We start from the raw sequence: 19833 nt of genomic DNA, 5'->3' as shown, positions 1-19833 counted from the left end.
AGAGAGCGGCTGGGCAGTCTGGCTGCTCTATGCCGACGGAGCGGATTGCTCTTGGGGTCCGCTTAGCCGTTTGGCCACGATCTGTTGACAGAAGTTTTGTCAGATGATATTTTCCAACAGTAACTTCTGTCGACAAATCACTATAATCTAGACATAGCCATAGTGTAAAAAAAACTTAACTCCCCTAATAAGAATTCACAAATTCATGTTTCGTAAAGTGCTCTGAAGTCATTGGTGACAAAGTGTGCAATAAGTGTTATATATATACAATATTGATTAATAATAATAACTTAATTATTTGGTCAATATTAATGTCATCCGAATACGTGTAACCCTCACACCTAAGCAGGTTACATATGCACACAGGGAAGCAAAAATCGCTACGAGATCTCCATAAAAGTGGGGGGACGAAACGTGACGCCCACGCTGGGCTCCTGTGGCTGTAGCCCATGAGGCATCCCGCCAGTTAGCTTTTCTCTCCTCCTCCCACAACCAGCCTCCCACAGCAGCATGCCTTAGAGCTGGGCCCCCAGGGCAGGGCTGGGGATAGGTCACCTCTTTTTTTTCCCCACTTCCAAGATGGCTACCTCGCTAGCTTCCAGGCCATTGACTCAGAACTTGCCTCCCGCTTCCAAAATGGGCTCCTCTACGGCTTCAGCCCTACCGCCGGTCAGCTTTTTGCCCATTGGCAAGATGGCGGCCTGGCCCACAATCACGTGACCAAAGCCGCGCGAGAAGCCCCGCCCCCGGCACCAGTGATTTCCCCTGGGGAGGGGGAGGCTGGGAGCCGAGATTGTCTTTGACGTTGATTGGCCCTTTGCTCTCTCCGTCTCGACCGTTGCTAACCAGGCTGGGAGCGATCATGGCAACCGGCGTCGCCCGCAGGGAAGCGGCGATGACAGCGGCTGGCGGGGCTCCGGATAGCGGTGCCGCCTGCTGATGGAGCCCACCGGCATCGAGCCGGAGCCGGAGCCGGAGCCGGAGCCCGAGCCCGAGCCCGAGCGCCGCCCCCCGAGCCCAGAGCCGCCAGGGTCCCCGGTCCTCCCCGCCGAGGGGCCGGAGCGGGGCGAGGCCGCCTCGGAGCCCCTGCAGGAGCCTGACGGGGTCCCCCCCACCGCTCCGGGCGGGAGGCCCAGCGGCCCGGGCTGGAAGGGTCCGGCCAAGAGGAGCGGGGCGGGGAAGGGGGGCTGGGGCAAGCGGGGCTCCACAAGGCGGGCCGGGGAGGAGGGGGCCCGGCGGACCCTTGTCGCCGTGGACAGCTCCAAGGCCAAGACCTCGCTGGAGGCGCTGAAGATCAGCCTGCGGCAGCTCCGCTGGAAGGAGGTGAGCGACCCCCGGGCCTTCCACCGCAGCCCTGCCCCGGACACGGCTCCTTCGGGGCGCGGTTTGCGTGCTCCGGGGCCGGGCTTCCAGCTCGCGCCTCGGCTCCGCAGCCGTGCTCCAGGGAGCCTTCCCCGGCCTCTGCGCTCCGCCTGACCAGCTCCTTAGCCCCGTCCGCTTCTCCGGCATTCAGCCTCCAGGGCCTGGTCTGTTCGCCCCGCTGCAGTCTGTGTGCTCGAAGAGCTGCCGCTCTCTGCCGCCCCATCCACCCAGGAGCTGTTTGATCCCCTGCAAGGATGGCGCTGTGCAAAGCCGGGCTCGAGAGCCAAGGTTACCTTCCCTTTGCACTCATCTGGCTGCTGTCTCGAGGGTTCTGTTGTTGTACATGTAGACGTAAGATCGTGTGGCTGGATTCAAAAAGGGTTTGGTTGTTTTCTGACCCTGAATAGCATTTGGAATTCTCCATGTTAAAGGGGGATAGCTGGGTTTCATGCTTCCTGGGTTTACACTGATCATAGTACCAGGCAAGAAGGAAGGAAACTTGCCACTTGCATACAATTGCCTGGTGTGTCTTGTTTCCTTCCCCAAATAAATGTGAAGTATAGAAAATGGGGCCCTTGGGGGCCAGAGAGCTCATCTGATATGGCAAATCCTCTATGTTATGATTTAAAGAAAACTTTAGATATAGATGAGCTTGAAATCATGACAAAGGAACACTATGTACTAAGAGCAAAATTCCAGTGTTAAACAGTTTTACAAAATAGTTGCTTTTGGCTTTTTTAAAATTAGTAAACCTGAAAAGGTCGGGAATTCCCTTGAATGGGTTGTATGGGGCGGGGTGGAGTAAAGATAATATTTAAAACTTCACACATGATAAATACTGAAATATTTCAAAAATATTCTCCAGTTGCACAAAGTTAAATAGTTCTCAGACTCTAAAGACTTACCATTCCTCCTCCCCCTTCCCCCCAGCTGCATGGCTCCATAGAATTGTACCAACAGGGTTCTTGTATCTGGTCACTTCGCTAGGGACCTCTAGAGTGGGACTGGGGGCACAGAGGCATAATACACTCTGGGAATTGATTATTTTTTCATCCAGAGTCTTATGCGAGTTTGAGAGTATGCTATCCTCTTTCCTGCTTCCACCCCTGCATCCCACAGATCACAGGATTCACATAGCTCTATGGCGGTAGCTGCCTCCTCTTCCACGTGGGAAGGGGAGAACTTTGCATGCTACACCTAACGGAACTGGAAATTAGTAAACCCAAAAAACTTTTCTGGAGGATTGGGCCAGAGTAAGTCAGACTCTCCTGTTCATTCTATAACATCCAGAATGTCGTAGGTGCTTTACAAGACAAATGCCATGCCATGTTTAACTTGTATATTGTTAATAACATAAGCATGTAATCTTAGAATCTGTTGTTTTCTCCAGTCTAAGTTTTGCCTTTTGCATAGGTATTACATTGTTAGACAACTGTATGTGCATTAATTATCAAGTAATGACATGGCATGGTGGCCTGTTAGGTAGAAGAGGACAGAACACTTCTGATAACGTTACTCTTCCTCAGTTTCTTCTGCATATTACTTATAAATTAAAAACTGAGACATTTTACATTTTTATGGTAACATTTTTAAAGTAACCTTGCATTACATAGTATTGTTATGACCGCCAATAATTTTAGTTACTGCTTTTACATGTAGTAACTCTGCAATATAATCCTGGCTGTAGTTGCATTCTAACCCGTATGTATGATACCACTAACTAGAAAAATTTTCAGTATTTGCAGATTCATAATCTGATTTTTGCAATGGGAAGCATATGATGAAATAATGCACTCTTCTTGTGGTATAAACAAAATCCTGTAGAGTTGGTGTTAAATCACAAAGAGTTTCTGATACTGCAGTGAGCGAATCTGAAGGTGAAATTGTATCACTGTTGAAATCAGTGGGAGTTTTGGATTTACTGTCTGTAGAACCAGGATTTTAGCCATATTGTATGTAGAGTGATAGATTGCAAACACTAATTCACTGATCCAACATGTGAAATTGATTGGGTAAAGAGAAAATGGTTTATTCAGCGGGTGCTGGAAACTCCTTTTATCCTTATTAGGGTTGACTCATGGCACAGGACAACAGTTTGCAATACAAAATTAATTTCATACAGCATTTTTAAATACATCCCTGCCCCTCTTTCTCATTATTTGATATCTATATACTTAAAGTATTGTAGAAATAGAATATATTGCATTTCAGCCTTTTATTACTTAAATCTTCTTGCAGAATGTCAATGTTCCCTTGCATATAATCTCAGATCTTCCACCTACGTGCATACAACAAAACAGGAACAAGTAACAGTGGTGTGAAATTATAACCTGATGGGTTTGCGCCTCGTGACACTGATGTGTAGGTGCAGCTGTTGAGTGTCCCACTGCAGCTTGTCTCTAGTCTTTTTGTAAGTAACGTGCAGAAGAGAGGTGCTGTACCATTTAACTTGTTTGCTGTAGCATTAAAGTTTATAAAAGACTCATTTACATACTTCTGTAATGAGTGCTTCTCAGAGTCTGATAAATATTAACATTAACTGATGAGCTTGGCTGATTATAAATGTTATCCACAGAACTAAATTCATGTTCTTTATGTTTGACCTGTTTTGAACAACTGATGCCCCAGATTGTTCAGTATTGTGTGTTCTGTCTCAGAAATTGAACTGTACACACACCCTATTGTTCTCCTCTTGAACACGCACACTGTATTATCAGCATTCTCCTTCCAGCTCTTTATCCCACTGCAGCAATCACTTTGGCTTTGCTTAATCTTTATTGATGGAGACAATAAGCAAATGTATTTTCTCCTCCACACATTAATTCAGACAATATTTTTCACTTAGTCTTCCTTGCTTCATCCTCTGACCTCTTTCCCATTCTTTTAAATAAAGATATTTCCCACAAAATAGTGAATATAAATGCATTTGGTTATACCACTTACTGTCAGTCATAATTCATTCTACCCAAACAAGTCCTCATTAATAAGTGTGCCTAGGTTTGCAATCTACCATAGTAAAGAGGGTTGGATACATTCAAGGGAGACCATGTCTTCTGTCTAGTTCATCAGAGATGATCTGTGCCTGTTTTTAATAATATAAAATGTTGCTTTCTCTCTCAAATTCTGTTAACTCTGCATGACTGACTAAAATTTTTGAGCCTAAAGCTCAGAGAGAAAGACAAAGGATGTTAAACATTTAACTGGAGCTATGTGTGATCTTACATCTCTTCAGCAATAGGAACTTAATCACAGTGAAAGGATTGATCCTCTCAAAATCATAGAAACAAGGTAAGAAATGAAGTTTATGCTCCAGAAATGTGAACAAGTTTTAACGTGTGACAAACACAACATCTCAGATAGAAGAGAGGCTTGAATGAGGAGTAGTGGTCACAGTTTAGGCTGTGTTAGTATCATTTATGTCACTCAGGGTGTGAACACGCGACTCCCTGAGCAATGTACATTACACCAACCTAAGCACCAGTGAGGATAGCGCTATGTAGGCAGGAGAGCTTCTTCAAACAACATTGTTACCACCATTTACTGGGGTGGTGTAATTAAGTTGATGAGAGAGCTCTCTCCTGTAGGCTTAGAGCATCTGCACTAGCAGCATGACAGTGGCACAGTGTAATGTAGCAATAACCTCAGAATCTCAGTGACAGTGTGATTAAATGGAGAAGTCATTAGCTGAGAGTGAGCAGGAACAGTACAGAATTTCATTAAAATATGTGTAATCTCCATTTTAAAGACTAGATTGAAATAGATTTTGATTAGCACGTTCACCCCCACTGTTAACCTAATCCAACCTCATACATGCCAAGTTTGCAATTTTAAAACAAACCCGTCTAGTTTTTCACTTATCTGAACACCAGAGATTTTAGTATTCAGTTATCAGCAGGGGTCCCAGAAATCCATTTGCCATGGAAGAACGCAGAATTTGTGTTTTCACAGAGATTCTTTATTTTTTTAATTTTGTGGAAAAAATTAAAACATATATCATAGGATCCCAGTTGTCTGATCCATTTGGGACAGGGGGCAGATCAGATAATCAAAAATTCAAAGAATGGATGGAGCTGTCAGCTGAAAAATTGAAAATATATCAGTAAAACTATCTATGTTGTGGCTAGTGAAACTAAAATCCAGCATTTCATTTTAATCATGGAAAAATTGGATTTTTTTATGCTTTGTATTACAGAATTTTCATTTTTTTTATCATAGAAAACTAGGATCCCTAGTTATTAGATAGTTTAAATGACATGAAAGACAACGTAGGTGAAGTAATATAGCATCGTACAACACTAGAACTGGAAGGGACCAGAGCTCATTAAGTCCACTTTCCTGCCCTCTTGGCAGGACCAAACATCAGACCATCCCCAACAGGTGTTTGTCTAACGTGCTCTTAAATATCTCCAGCAATGGAGATTCCACAACCTCCCTAAGTAACTTGTTCCAGTACTTAACCACCCTGCCAGGAAGTTTTTTCAAATGTCTAATCTAAGCCTCCCTTGCTGCAGTTTAAGCCCATTGCTCCTTGTCCTATCCTCTGAGGCCAAGGAGAACAATTTTTCTCCCTCTGCCTTGTAACCCTCTTTGAGGTACTTGAAAACTGCTATTGTGCACCCTTTAAGTCTTATCTTTCCTAAACTAAACCAGCCCAGTTCTTTCCATCTTCCCTCATAGCTCATGTTCTCTAGACCTTTAATCATTCTTGTTGCTCTTCTCTGGACCTTCTCCAATTTCTCCACATCTCTCTTGAAATGTGGTGCCCAGAACTGGACACAATACAGTCATCCCTCGTTTAACAAGCACTTTACTAATGAGTACATACTAAAACGAGGAACATATATACCTACCTTTATTCACTGTTTGAGCAAACTTCCACCACTTACATGAGCGGGGTCCCTGGCCAGGGAGTGGGGAGACCCGCAGCCCCACAGCTGGAGCAGAGCCAGCCATGGAGTCCCAGGCAGGGCGCTGGGAAACCAGCAGCTCCACAGCTGGAGCCTTCTCCCTCCCTGTGTGACAGCCCTTAGGCTGGGGGAAGAGAGGGAGAAGGCTCTTAGCCTGGTTCCCGCCCCTGCAATGGTGGGAATGTGAAACTGACCAGCCATGAGCTGATCAGTTTCCCCGCCCTGCAAGCCATGGGGAGACTGGAACCAGCCTGCCCCTGGTTCCCAGCTGCTGCCACTCTGGGAGCCAGGAAACTGACCAGCCCTGGTGGTTCCTGGCTCCACTCTCCTTGCAGGAAAATTTGAGTTATGCAGGGGTTACAGGAACAACCCCTGGGTAACTCAAGGGTTTACTGTATTAGACCTCCCCACCCCACAGACCTCACCCTCAGCCAGGTTTTAACCCCCACCAAGGTTCCAAACTGCCCCCAGCCTTAGACCCACCCCCGCAGCCCCAAACTGCCCCCAGTCTTAGACCCCCCCACAGCCCCAAACTGCCCCCAGCCTTAGTTCCCCCCCCCGCAGCCCCAAATTGCCCCCAGCCTTAGAGCCCCCACAGCAGCCCCAAACCGCCCCCAGGCTTACACCCACCCCCAGCAGCCCCAAGCTGCCCCCAGGCTTAGACCCCACCCCCCGCATCCTTCAACAGCGCCAGCCTTAGACACTCCTCCTCCCACAGCCTCTTCACCAGGGCTGCTAAGCTGGGTGGCTCCCCCGAGCCTTCCTATTCCAGCAATTAACTCAAGTGTTAAGGTTTCAGCACCTAGGCATAAGGTAATTGCTTTCTCCAGTGACAGAGAGAGCTGCCATCTCCAGCAGCTGTCTCTATTGATAGATATCTGCCTGAGGCAGCAGTGTTAAGTACGTGCAAATGGCTTCTTTAACAGTCACATGCAGCTGGGAACTGCCCAGCTGGTGACCTTTAACAAACCTAGTGGTACCAAAGTTTGGGTGCTGACCCATAGGTTGAGAATCCCTGTTCTACATACATATACTACATCCTGGTTTTGTAGACTACTACAAACTATTCTAATACATCAGAAAAGTACCTAAACTCAACTGTTTTACAAGCCCTTGGAACAAAGTGGAGACTTTCAGATGTATTTTAATGGGAGTTTAGTGTCGCTCTTATGAGTTTTTGCCTACAAGCAGAAATTTGGGAACCAATTGTGCTCATATAGCAAGGGATGAGTGTACTCCAGTTGAGGCCTAATGAGAGCTGAGTAGAGCAGAAGAACGATTTCTCATGTCTTGCTCTGAACACTCCTGTCAATGCATCCCAGAATCATGTTTGCTTTTTTGCAACAACATCACATAGTTACTCATGTATAGCTTGTGGTCTGCTATGACCCTTAAATCCCTTTCTGCAGTACTCCTTCCTAAACAGTCACATGTAAAAAGCTGATTGTTTCTTCCTAAGTGGTGTACTTTGCATTTGTCCTTATTAAACTTCAACCTTTTCTCAGTCCATTTCTCCAGTTTGTCCAGATCATTTTGAATTATGACCCTATCCTTCAAAGCAGTTGCAACCCCTCCCAGCACGGTATCATCTACAAACTTAATAAGCATATTCTCTGTGCCAGTATCTAAATAGTTGATGAAGATATTGAATAGAACCAGTCCCAAAACAGATCTTTCATTAGACCAGTTCTTGATAGCAGGGACAATCTTTCAAACTTCACAGAGGTCCTCACGTCTGGTGAAAATAAAAGGGGCAGCTGAGCACCAGTCGTGGCTCTCAGTGTTCTGTGCAGTTACTTAGGTGTAATTTTCCTCTGAATGTCTTCTAAGAGCCCAATAAGCAGTGGAAGTGTTGATAATGTGATAGATGGTACTGACCTTCTGTGGTCTGGCAAATTCTCTCATTTGGCACCTGTCAGGTCCTGATGGTGCCAGACAAGGGAGGTTCAACCTGGATTGTATGCTACACTGTTGCTGAACAGATCAATTAGGTCAGATACCCTGCTCTGCTTGCAAAGCAAACATGTAAATCGCCTTTCTCAACACCTAACAGAGATTTAAAATTATGAAAATTTTACATTACTTTTGCAAGTAAAGTCTGTCCATTTGTCAGAAGTGGGATGGCAAAAAACCGTCAAGAAAATGCCAAAAAAAAATTCAATCTTGTAAAATTCATGTCTTGATTTACACCAAATTGTTCCCCGCCCTGCCCTCTAACAACAAGATCTGCCTGTGAAATTGGAGGGAAGTAGCTCTGGTTTGGGGATAGCTGAATGAAGCTTATGACAAGAAACTGTGTGCTGTCTGAACTACAAAGCAACTGGCAAGCAGCTATTATGACTGCGGCTCGCAAGCTGCATGCTGCTTTTTTACAGTAAAAGTGTGGTTCGTGGCACTTCTCATATACCTCCCCTCATTCTATGGGAGAAGGAGGATCTCAGGGCTTCTGGCCTGAGGCAGGATGCTGGGGCTTCAGCCCTGCAGGAAGCATCTGCGAGGGCTCAGGGCTTCTGCCACAACAGGTGGTGCCCAGCTCTTCAACTTCTGATTATTTTGTGTGTCTCTGTGGGCCAGTAAGTTTGGTCACTACTGAGCTATAATAACATGTGAGCTGTGGCCACACTAGCAAGGGACTTCGGAAGGGGTAGTCCCGATCAGTAATTACAAAGAGAGTCATTTTAATATGAAGCAACTACATACAAAGTGCAGATCGATGTTGCGATCCACAGTGTCAAAAGGATCCCCCCCCCACATCCTTTTGAAAGGGAGTGGCTACACAGCACAGAGCCTCCTGTCAAGAGAACGGGGCTGGAAATGGCACGGGAAGGGTTAAATAGCCAACCCTCCTGGAGCAAGGGCCAGCTGCTCCCTTAAGGGGCCCTCCCAAACACCCTCCCTGTGCACATGCTGGGGGCTCAGGACGCATCCTCCAGCATAGCACCGGTGGAGCCTTGTTCAGCCCCAACACTGCAGCGCGCCATGGACCTTCAGCACCTCCAGAACAAGGATGTTCTCCACATCATAGCCAGCCTGATGGCTGTCCTGTTTGCAGTCCACCTGAGGCTCCAGACTGCCCTCCACTTCCTGCTGGCCCCCCTGTGATACACCTGGATCACTCCCTTCTCCGGGCCCACTGTCGCCTCTGGTGGTACCCCTCCAGTGGGGAACGGTGTGAGCACATCATTCTGGAGGAGTGGGACAACAAGCGGTGGCTCCGAAATTTTAGGATGACTAGGGCCACCTTCATGGAGTTGTGACAGTGGCTGGTGCCAGCACTACGCCACCAGGACACTCGCGTGCTACCTGCACTCCCCCTGGAGAAAAGGGTGGCCATCGCCATGTGGAAACTGGCCACCCTGGACAGCAACTGCTCGGTCGGCCACCAATTAGGGGTGGGGAAGGCCACCATTGGGGTCATCCTTCTAGAAGGAAGTCAGCTGGGGTCATGCACCCTCGACAGGCCCCGGTGAGGGGGCTGGGTGAGGGGAGCCTAAGGAGGGGACCCCCATGCATTCCACCACATGCTCACAGGCGGTTTTGCCCTCCACTCCTTGTAGGTTGTCAATGCCATCAACCGCACCCTCCTGTGCTGGCTCATCCATGTGGGGGACGTGGACGCCACCATGGCCTGGTTCCAGCAGCTGGGGTTCCCCAACTGTTTCGGCCCTTGGACAGTACCCACGCCTCCATCTGGGCCCCACCACACAGCTGTGTATGTTACGTAAATCAGAAGGGCTTTCATTCTGTTGTTCTCCAGGCCCTTGTGGATGCCAGCAGATGGTTCATGGACATTTGCGGGGGGTGGATGGGCAGGGTCCACGATGCCTGCATCCTGTGAAACTCGTGGCTCGGGCATAGGATGGCTGACAGCAACTACGTCCCCCCCATGGGAGCTCCTGGTAGGGGACACAACCGTGCCCCTGTGTGTAGTTGCCGATGTGGCCTACCCCCTACAAGTCTGGGTAACGCGCCCCTACCTGGGCCACACCACTGATAGCCAGAACTAATACAAAGCCTGGCTCAACCAGGCCTGGAACACGGTTGAGCAGGCGTTTGGGTGCCTGAAGGCGCGCTTCAGGTGCTTGCTCACCCACCTGGACGTGGGCCTCCCCAGCGTGCCCATGGGCATGTGCTGTGCTCTCCACTGTCTCATGGAGAGCAAGCACGAGGTCTTCATGGTGCGCTGGGCGGCTGAGGCCATCCTGCAGTATGAGCAGCTGGGTGTGGTTCCATGCCATCAGGTACGCTGGGACAGGGTGTGTGTGCGGGAGGCCCTCTGGGAGGCCTTCAGCTGGGGGCCTCCGTGACTCGGCCCCGGCCTGCCCCATGCAACCCCTCGCCTCCACCCCACCAGCACCCCCACCCCGACCGGCACGCACATCCCACACCATTCCCACCCGATGCATGACACCAACACTGTTCAATGAAGTTGACTGTTGAAGTGTTCAATCTCAACCAAGCCTCAATACAACACTTTACAACGGAAGAGGCAGGGGGCGAACTCCTTAATGGCAGGGACGGGGGTGAACTATTTACAAGGGGGCCACACCCATCCATAAGGGTGGTGGGAACAGGTGCAACGACCTCCCCAGGCCCAAGGTCCCCTGTGGGGCTGGGACAGCACCAGGAGCACCAGTAGGTATGGGCGTGGCGGAGGTGTGGTGATGTCAGGCTCGCCGAGGAGGGGGCTGGTGGAGCCATGGCCAGGGTAGGTGCACCAGCCTGCAGCTACCACACCAGCTCCTCCCTTTCGGCTTCAGTCAGGTGAGGTGGGAACAGGACAAGGGAGTTGGGCGGGGTGTCAAGGGCCAGGGTGGTGGGAGGGGTGGTGGGAAGGGCTGTTGATGGAGCAGGCAGCTGGGCCAGGTGGGTGGTGACAACCTGCGTGAAGGTGTCCAAGTACCCGAACACCTAGTCCCAGGCCACCTGCTCCATCGACAGCCAGTCCCACAGCAGGCGGTTTTGTTCCTGTCACACGGCTGTGTGGGCTGCCACAAGGTCATTCATCTGGCTGCAGTTGTGGGCCCAGCCGATGCGGCACCTGGTCCTTGAGGGCATCACAACTTCCCCCTTGCTGGCTGCTGCAGGGCTCCCTGGCATGTCAAGGGGACTGGTGTGACTCGCCGACGTCACGGCTGTAAAGCCATAAGGTGCCCCATGAGTTACATGGCCGGGTACAGTGGGCTGCTGGCCACATCCCTGTCAGCCACGCCCCCCCCATGGGGGGGCCCTGGAGTGTCCTGGCCACAAAGGGGTCCATCCCCAGCTGGGTTGTGTACAGGGCTGGGTCGCCCCCCACCCCAACCTCCTATGCCACATGCCCTGCATGGCTATCCATGGCCCTGTGCGGAGATCCCCATGCGCGGGCCTCTCCCTGACAGGTCCTGTGCCAGCAGTGGCGGGGACACGCCCCCGCACCGAAGGCCCAGGGTGCCCAACACATGCAGTGCTACCTGAGGGTGCCTTGGGAGGCTTGGAGGAGGCCCAGGAGGAGGTGGCCCGGCTCGTGTCCTCTGAGGGCATGACAATGTAGATTGTGACCTCACTGTCATGCTCTGTCGTTGTCCCTGTTGTTGCCCTGGGGCTCCAGACACGGGGTCAGGGGCGATGCGGAGGGTCCCAGCTAAGGCTCCTGCCCCTCCCCTTCCGGATCGGTGGTGTCAAGGGTCTGTTCTGGGGGTCCTGCCTCCCTGAAATCGAGAAGCTGGTCCAGCTCGGCAACGTAGGGACTCGCGTAGCCCTGGCGCAGCTCTTTTACTTTGGAGCACACCTGGTTGGGGATCTGGGGGATATGGGCCTTTCAGCGAGGCTGTTGGGCAGCCAGGTGAAAGCGGCTGCATTCCACCTCTGCCCCTCCATATGGAGCAGGAGATCCTGGACCTCAGCCTCCAGCCACAGAGCGCCCCTCTGCTTCAGTGGTTGTCCAGGGTCCTGCAAGCCCTGCTGCCCAGTGCCTGGGGGTCGCTGGGGCTTCTAGGGGTCTTGCCTGCTGCCCATGGCTCCGGCTGGCTGGTTTTCTGCCTTTCGGGGAGTGTTGGAGAGTGTGCAGCTGCAAGCACATGCTGCTATGGCTGCCAGCACACTCACAGTTTCCTGCATGGGGTTTTTGTGTCCCTGCATCCTTAAGGCAGTTGGAGCTGCCAACCATAGAGCCCTGGGTGCTGGCCAGGGTGTCTGCGTGCTCTGCGGGGGCTGGCACCATAGAGGACTTATAATTTCGAATTGGCAGTCAGGGGAGTGGCTACACATTTCCTTTTGAAACTGATGTCAAAATGAGGCCTTGTTCCCAAGGTGGGAGTGGAACAATGCTTTACAAATGACCGCCTTTTCATTTTGAAGTTGATTTCAAAATGAGCAGTTTGTGTGTTGAAATCACTCCCCTTTTGAGAATGCTTTTGAAATTACTTCCTAGTGTGGCCACAGCCGTGAAGTAGCAAGCCTGCTTTTTGGGAGTGAGGTAGGCTTTTAAATAGCATATGTCAATTAAGTCTAATTGGGCCCTCACTAAGGGCCAAATTCTATCCTCTATATATGCCGTGACATTCACTGCATACCTTTGAGGATTTCTTTTATAGCAGTTGCTGGGCAGTTTAAAATCTGGTCTGTAGCACAGTGAAATTAATTGTTCAACACCTGTTTTACTTTACTATGCTGATGCTAATATTAGTTCAGTAACTTCAGTACTGATTGCATCATATGGAATGGAACTCTGTAACACATATAGAATTAAGTGACAGCTGTTAATAGCAGTGTTAGGCTTTACCTCAAGCATGAACTGTCAGTTTCTGTAAGAAACGGGTGTAGCGTATGTGTTTCTGATCTTTTGTGTAATGAGCGATGAAGAAGCTTTCTAGTGCTCTGTTCTTGATCTATTTTGATGGTGACATTTCTTCTTAAAGGCTATGTCTGCACTAGAAGCATCCATCAACAGAAGTTACTGTCAACAGAGAAATCTTGACAGAAACTGTTGACAGATTGTCGACAGAGCAAGTTTGTATATAGCAGCAGAGAACTGCCAGACTGCACTGCACTTCTGTTGACAGCACTCTGTCGACAGTCTGTTATGCCTCAAAATTTTGAGGGATAACACTTTCAAGGCAAATGCAGAGTTCTGTCGAGACTCTGACAGAAGGCTTTATGTGTGTAGATGCTCGCTGAGTTATGTCAACAGAAGGCCCCTTCTGTTGTCAAAACTTTCTAGTGTAGACACAAGCAAAGAGAGATGGAATGTAATACAAATTAGTGGTCTGTCTCTGGTGTAACAGCAAGTGCATATTAAAGAGACAAAAGCTTTCTTACAAGTACAAGATAGGAAGGCTTATTTTTGCAAAATTGTAATATTCTTTAAGCCTCCAGATGACTTGGCCTTTTTGCTAACTAGTGGAAAATACCATTCATAGCATCTCATGTATACCTTCAGCAGTAGGACACACTTCAGTTGCACTCAATTCCTGGCAATTCTTTCTTCATTTATAAGCAATTTTTATGATTGCCATAAAAAGTGATACCGAGGACAAATGTCTGAAGTAGACAGCCCTTTGACAGTAGTAGAGTTTCGTCTCTCCAGGGGGAGAGGAAAAATTTTCATCCAAAGAGTTTTGGTTCAATCGTACAATCATAGAATTCCAGGGCTGGAAGGGATCCCAGGAGATTATCTAGTCTAGTTCAAAGATACGTTGTTCACTGAGGCTATGTCTAGACTGTCTCCCTAACTCGAAATAATTTACACAATTTGTGCAATGCAACTAAATTTGAAATAAGCGCCTGGTGTATGGTTTCTGCTACTCCTCTCACGACAGAAATAGAATACTGTGCTCAAAACAGTGCTCTATGTGGAGCGTGGCATGTAGCCATGGAGGTGCTATTTTGGGACACATCTGTATCCTGAAAGAGCAACTCCAGTCTAAACCTAGTCTGAGTTGCTGCAAGGGTTATCCAAGAGGATTTCAGCCAAGTATGTAGAAGTGATAACAGAGGATATAGTGAGACTAGAGCCGTGTCTACACGTGCACGCTACTTCAAAGTAGCGGCACTAACTTCGAAATAGCGCCCGTCACGGCTACACGCGTCGGGCGCTATTTCGAAGTTAACTTCGACGTTAGGCGGCGAGACGTCGAAGTCGCTGTCCTCATCAGGAGATGGGGATAGCGCCCTACTTCGACGTTCAACATCGAAGTAGGGACCGTGTAATCATTGCGTGTCCCGCAACTTCGAAATAGCGGGGTCCGCCATGGCGGCCATCAGCTGGGGGGTTGAGAGATGCTCTCTCTCCAGCCCCTGCTGGGCTCTATGGTCATTGTGGGCAGCAGCCCTTAGCCCAGGGCTTCTGGCTGCTGCTGCGGCAGCTGGGGATCTATGCTGCAGGCACAGGGTCTGCAACCAGTTGTCGTCTCTGTGTATCTTGTGTTGTTTAGTGCAACTGTGTCTGGGAGGGGCCCTTTAAGGGAGCGGCTGGCTGTTGAGTCCGCCCTGTGACCCTGTCTGGAGCTGTGCCTGGCACCCTTATTTCGATGTGTGCTACTTTGGTGTGTAGACGTTCCCTCGCAGCGCCTATTTCGATGTGGTGCTGCCCAACGTCGAAGTTGAACGTCGACGTTGCCAGCCCTGGAGGACGTGTAGACGTTATTCATCGAAATAAGCTATTTCGATGTAGGCTTCACGTGTAGACATAGCCGAGGTGAGTTATCTGTCTATTTAGCTAAGTGCTAGCAGGTGGCCGGTGGGGGGGTGGGCAAGAAGGGCAATTACATAGGGGCCCAGCTATTCAAAGGCTCTGGGAGCTCCTGGCTGCCACAGCCGCCACTGCAGCAGCGGTGGCAACCAGAGCCTGGGCCCTTTTGAAATGCTGTGGGAGCGCCACTCCACTGCTCTGTGCAGCTTGGAGGGATGGGGGTGGTAAGAGAGGGATGAGTGCCATGCTCCAGGTGGCACTAAGGGCTGACTGTCCATGGCCCTGCTCCTTTCTGCTTGAGGCCCAACCCTTTTCCACCTGAGGCCCCATCCCCTTCCGGTGATGTGTAGCTGGGCTGCTCCCATACCTTGTCACTAGGCCCACTGTACCTGTTATCTCCTGCTGCGTGCTAGTGCTGTCTGTATAAAGGCAGGAGTGATGATAAAATAAAAATGAAGATAAATAAGAGCAAAGAACACTAGAGTAACATGGAGCAAAGACAGCTGATAAATAGGGATGTCAGTGCTGATTCACTTCGTTTTTTGGCTTCTGGAAGGAGTCTGGGGCAAGATGGGAGTAGAGCTCTCCTCTGACCTGGTGCCTGTAGCTCCACCATCTGGTTCAGGCTCTTCTCTCTGACCAGCCACTCTCCAGCTCCCTTCACCCTTGCCTCTCTTTGGCTATTGCTCTCCTGTTTTCCTACAGCCTCACTCTCTGTGTTCCCTGTTTTTGTTGGTCTGAACATTTTTCTGGTCTTTTGAAGTTGTTCAAATTCTTTAGCAGGTCCAGACTCCTCATATTATCTCTATGACATTCCCTCAACATCTTCCTTGCAGTGGTTCCCGGATCCCTTCTCTGTAGCTTTATCAGCATCAGTCAAACATGCTTCTCTTGCTGCTTTTATGAAGACTGACTTTCTGCAGAACAGTCCATTTTCTGGGTGTTCCCAAGCCCAGGGTAGCTGCATAGGCAGTGGCCCTGAGAAAGACACCACTGTTTGGGCACATAGTTCTGTTGTGAGTCTTTACTGGCCTTGTGCCTGGGACTGCAGCTCCAACTAGTACGCTTGTTCTACACCTTTCTGGCTTTGTTGCATCACAAGAGTTGCTGCATCCTTACACTTAATGCTGTGGAGACTTGAAAACTTGTCGTCTTAGGAGTTCCCCAGCTGAGGGGCTCTGAGGTACAGGTCTTGTCCAAGCCCTCAGTTTTTATGAAGCATTTGGATGCCTTTAAGATCTCTGTAAAATAAGTTTTAACTGTAATGAACAGCATACGTTTTGCTGTGTTTTCAATAATCAGTTCCTTAAACCACCTCAGTTCTTGCAGGGTTTTCTGTATTGATTTCATACTGGCTGTTTATACAGATTTCCTGGTTTCTCCCAAAATCTTTTTTATTAACCCCTTAGGCATGGGAAGTCTTTCTCCTTCATGTCTTATAGTATCTTAGTCATTTGTTCCCCCTTCATGTCCTATAGTATCATGGACACATTGTATCCTAGCGTGGAAGGACATCCTGGAGGGAGGGACTGAAGGTGTAGGATACTTGGTGAGGTCCATGTCCACTTCGCTTGATTATATTTGCATACAATCCAGATGGGTTGTAGGGGAGCAGATGCCAAAGGAGCAGGCACACAGCCTTCAGACCTCCAAGTATCCTCTTTAAATTCTGTGTTGAGTACTGTACTTTATTCTGGCCCTTGCAGTTGCTGCTCATTGCAACATTCTTCACTTCTCATCCTAAACTGTTCTGCTGTGTTACTTGTGTATGCCAGTTACCGTGTTTCATTCCAGTTCAGTAGCAAGACAAAAATGATTTTGATAGATAGCTTTTAAAGAGCTTTAGAATCCTTTAGGATCAAAAGGTCTACTTCAGTATAAGATCTTTTATTGAAAATAACTGACACATCTAACCTAACTTAATGGGCAGTTTTATTGTTGATGTCTGAAACTTCGATGGTAAACAAGTGGCCCAATTCTCTGTCGCCCTGCACTAATTACATCAAAGCAAAGTGGAGAGCAATTTATATCCTCCTCACACTGGTGTAAATAACCACCTAGAGTACAGGACCACGGAGAATCAAGCAAAATCGCTTACAGAAATATCAATATTATTTTGCCACTCATGCGGTAATATTAAAGGTTGCTAATGAGAATGGGACTCTAAAAGCAATCCTATGTTTGTGTGTCTGAAAGCAACAAATGTCACATTACAATACTGAAGCACTGCCTTTGACATTAATAAAACACCTATAGAAAAAATTGACTCAAGTTATTGAAGCTCTGTTATTTTATACTACCATATAAAATTAAATATTTTTTGCAGGATTATTAGCTGTACAATGACAAATTAATTTTGAAAATGTAAAAAGTTTGGTTTTACCGAAGACTTTTTATTTTTAATTGTGTTTTAAGAAAGAAAGCCTCTCCCTGTCCACTCCCAAACAAACTTTGTTTTCTTCCCAGGGGATTCACTTCTTAAGTGAAAACACCACCTGACTTTAAATAATGTTGGTGCTAATATCTAAAAACAATACAGAGAAATAAAGCAAAACCCTTCTTGGATTGTTCTGACATCTGTGTTTATAAGAGAGTACTTAGCAGATTAAAGATGAATTGATTTAAAGAAGAAATTTGCTTGTAGAATTTGAATGTCAATGGGAGGAAACATTGGGCTGCTCCAGGATGCCAGTTCTTCTGTTATTTCTTTCTTGTCATCTTGCACATTATAAATGGTGTCATTTGGTATTTGTGTGACTTCTGCATTTTTTTCCTGCATTCTGGGTCTTATCTAACATGCTCTCATTGCTCTGTCCTCTTCCAGAGGAGGAGGAACATGTCTCCTCCCGGAGAAGCTGTCAGCATCACTGGCTGGGGGCATTGATCTTACAAGACTTTTCACATATCTTAACTCACACAACATATATACACTACCACATATGTTGGCAAAACTGATATTGCTCGGGGAGTGAAAAAACACAGCCCTGCATGACATAAAGTTTGCCAGCAGAAGTGGTAGTGTTTAAAGTGCTGTCGGTGGGAGAGCTACTGCTGCTCATTGGGGTGGTTTAATCATGTCAATGGGAGAGTTTCTGAAATCATAGTGTCTACAGGAGAGATCTTACAGTGGCACAGCGGTGCTGCTCTAAGGTCTCTAGGGTAGTCGTAGCCTTAATATGAAACTCCGTATTAGCCCTAGCCTTCAGTAACAAAGTCCAAGGGAGTACCAAGTCTAATCAACAGCAAGAAAACCTTAAGCTAAAGACTTCCACAAATGGTATCAGATTTATTTTCTCTAAGAGCCACTGATTTTAGTACAATATTAAGACTAGAGAGAATGGTGAAAGAGTTAGAGGCCAAGACTTTACAGAAAGCATACATAATTAATACAAATTACTGTTTTATAAAATAAACTGATTTAACTCAGTTAAAGAATCCTTACTATAAGGTGAGGTCAAATGCTGCCATATTCAGGGATCTGTGAGATGTATTATGCTTCTGCTCAGTCTTGTAGCTTCAGAGGCTGTTTTTATTTTCAGCATCATTTACCTAATTCAGAAAAAAATGCTGTTTGCTAAATGCTTTGTTTTCCTTTGCTGTATGTAATTAATCCACAGAATTCTGGACTGACTTCTTTAATTCAGTTTTATTTGTTTGCTGTGCAGCTGTGCATTCTCAGAAGCTGATTAGACTATGATCAGACATCAGAGAAATGCATGTATCCAAAATGTTGTGTAATCTATATCGTGATTTGTGTATTCAGAACTATTATTTGTTGTAAATCAGTCACTTATATTCCATCTTTCTCTTATATGTCAATGTAGTTTGCACTTTAGAGTCCCAACAACTTGTTGTTCTTCATGAAATTTCAAATTACAAGTACCAGGACAATTTCCACATATTTTAAATATGTCATCTTATGATATGGCCAGTTGTGGCTATTTGATAAATCCCAAACACATACTGCTTTCGGTTGGTTTGTTTTGAGACTCTCCTTCTCTCTCTGAGTTCTCATGTGACTTTGAAGCTTGCTTTAATATTAATATTTAATATTAGTGAGAGTTTATCACGTTGTCTCTAAGGTCAGGAAAACAGACACTTGAAAGTGAAATGGTACTACTGGTACCAGATAATCCCCATTTTAAATTACATTATGAAGCACTGGGAAGTGCTTAATCATGTTGAACTGGCTGTCTGTATCCATTCCTGATTTGCATAGTTAGAGTAGAGAACACAAAGGACTAGTTTCTGCATACGGATGTTGGGAAATGACTTCTGTACTGTAAGTGCATACTCCAGGGATTCATTTTCCTCCGATTATAGCAGTGTTTCAGTTGAAGTACATTGAATGCATGCTACCATTGTTACAGGAGAATTCTGGAATTATTTTATTTCATTAGAATTGTTGTACATTAAATACTTGCTGCTGAACATGTATTTTCATCTTCAAAGTCTAGTGCCATATCATCAGACTTGAATCTGACCTCTCTTATGAAATAATGTATAAATATTATAAAAAAGGAACAAGCAAAATGTAAATTAATATTTTATACTAATAAGAGCTGAATATTGTGTTTGGGTGCAATGGATGAGAAAGTGAAATTTGTTGTTTAGCTGGTACATGTGTAGGACTTAGAAAACACAAGAAATATGCAACTGAAAATGAAATTGCTCAATACTAAAATCTAATGATTCAAGCAACAAATCACTTTTTAGCCAGGCTCTGCTAGCTATAACAGACATTGACAATGGAATTGCCAGTTTCTTTGCACTCTAGTATCTCTGTTGTGAGTACGGCACTGGGAATAGTGTTAACTTCTATTACAGAGCCATCAGAGGGACACCATAGACTGTTTCTTGTGAGTCCTCCAGCCAGCGACATTCCCACAAAAT

At 47.1% G+C, this 19833-nt stretch overlaps 1 protein-coding gene across 2 annotated transcripts in view; it reads left to right on the top strand.

Moving 5' to 3' along the window:
* Positions 1–823: 823 nt before the first annotated feature.
* Positions 824–19833, top strand: part of TTLL11 (tubulin tyrosine ligase like 11) — a 140793-nt gene continuing 121783 nt past the window's right edge. Inside the window, exon 1 of one of the 2 annotated variants that reach the window (XM_075015449.1) lies at positions 824–1323. In XM_075015449.1, the coding sequence (XP_074871550.1) occupies positions 940–1323 (384 nt within the window). In that variant the 5' untranslated portion in view covers positions 824–939. The remainder of the gene's footprint in view (positions 1324–19833) is intronic. The other variant, XM_075015450.1, reaches the window with a different exon arrangement.

The sequence above is a fragment of the Carettochelys insculpta genome, chromosome 21 (genome assembly GCF_033958435.1).
Source record: "Carettochelys insculpta isolate YL-2023 chromosome 21, ASM3395843v1, whole genome shotgun sequence".
NCBI classification, from domain to species: Eukaryota; Metazoa; Chordata; order Testudines; family Carettochelyidae; genus Carettochelys; species Carettochelys insculpta.
Note: the sequence above shows the minus strand (reverse complement) of the source record. Positions and strands in the feature narration are given on the sequence as shown.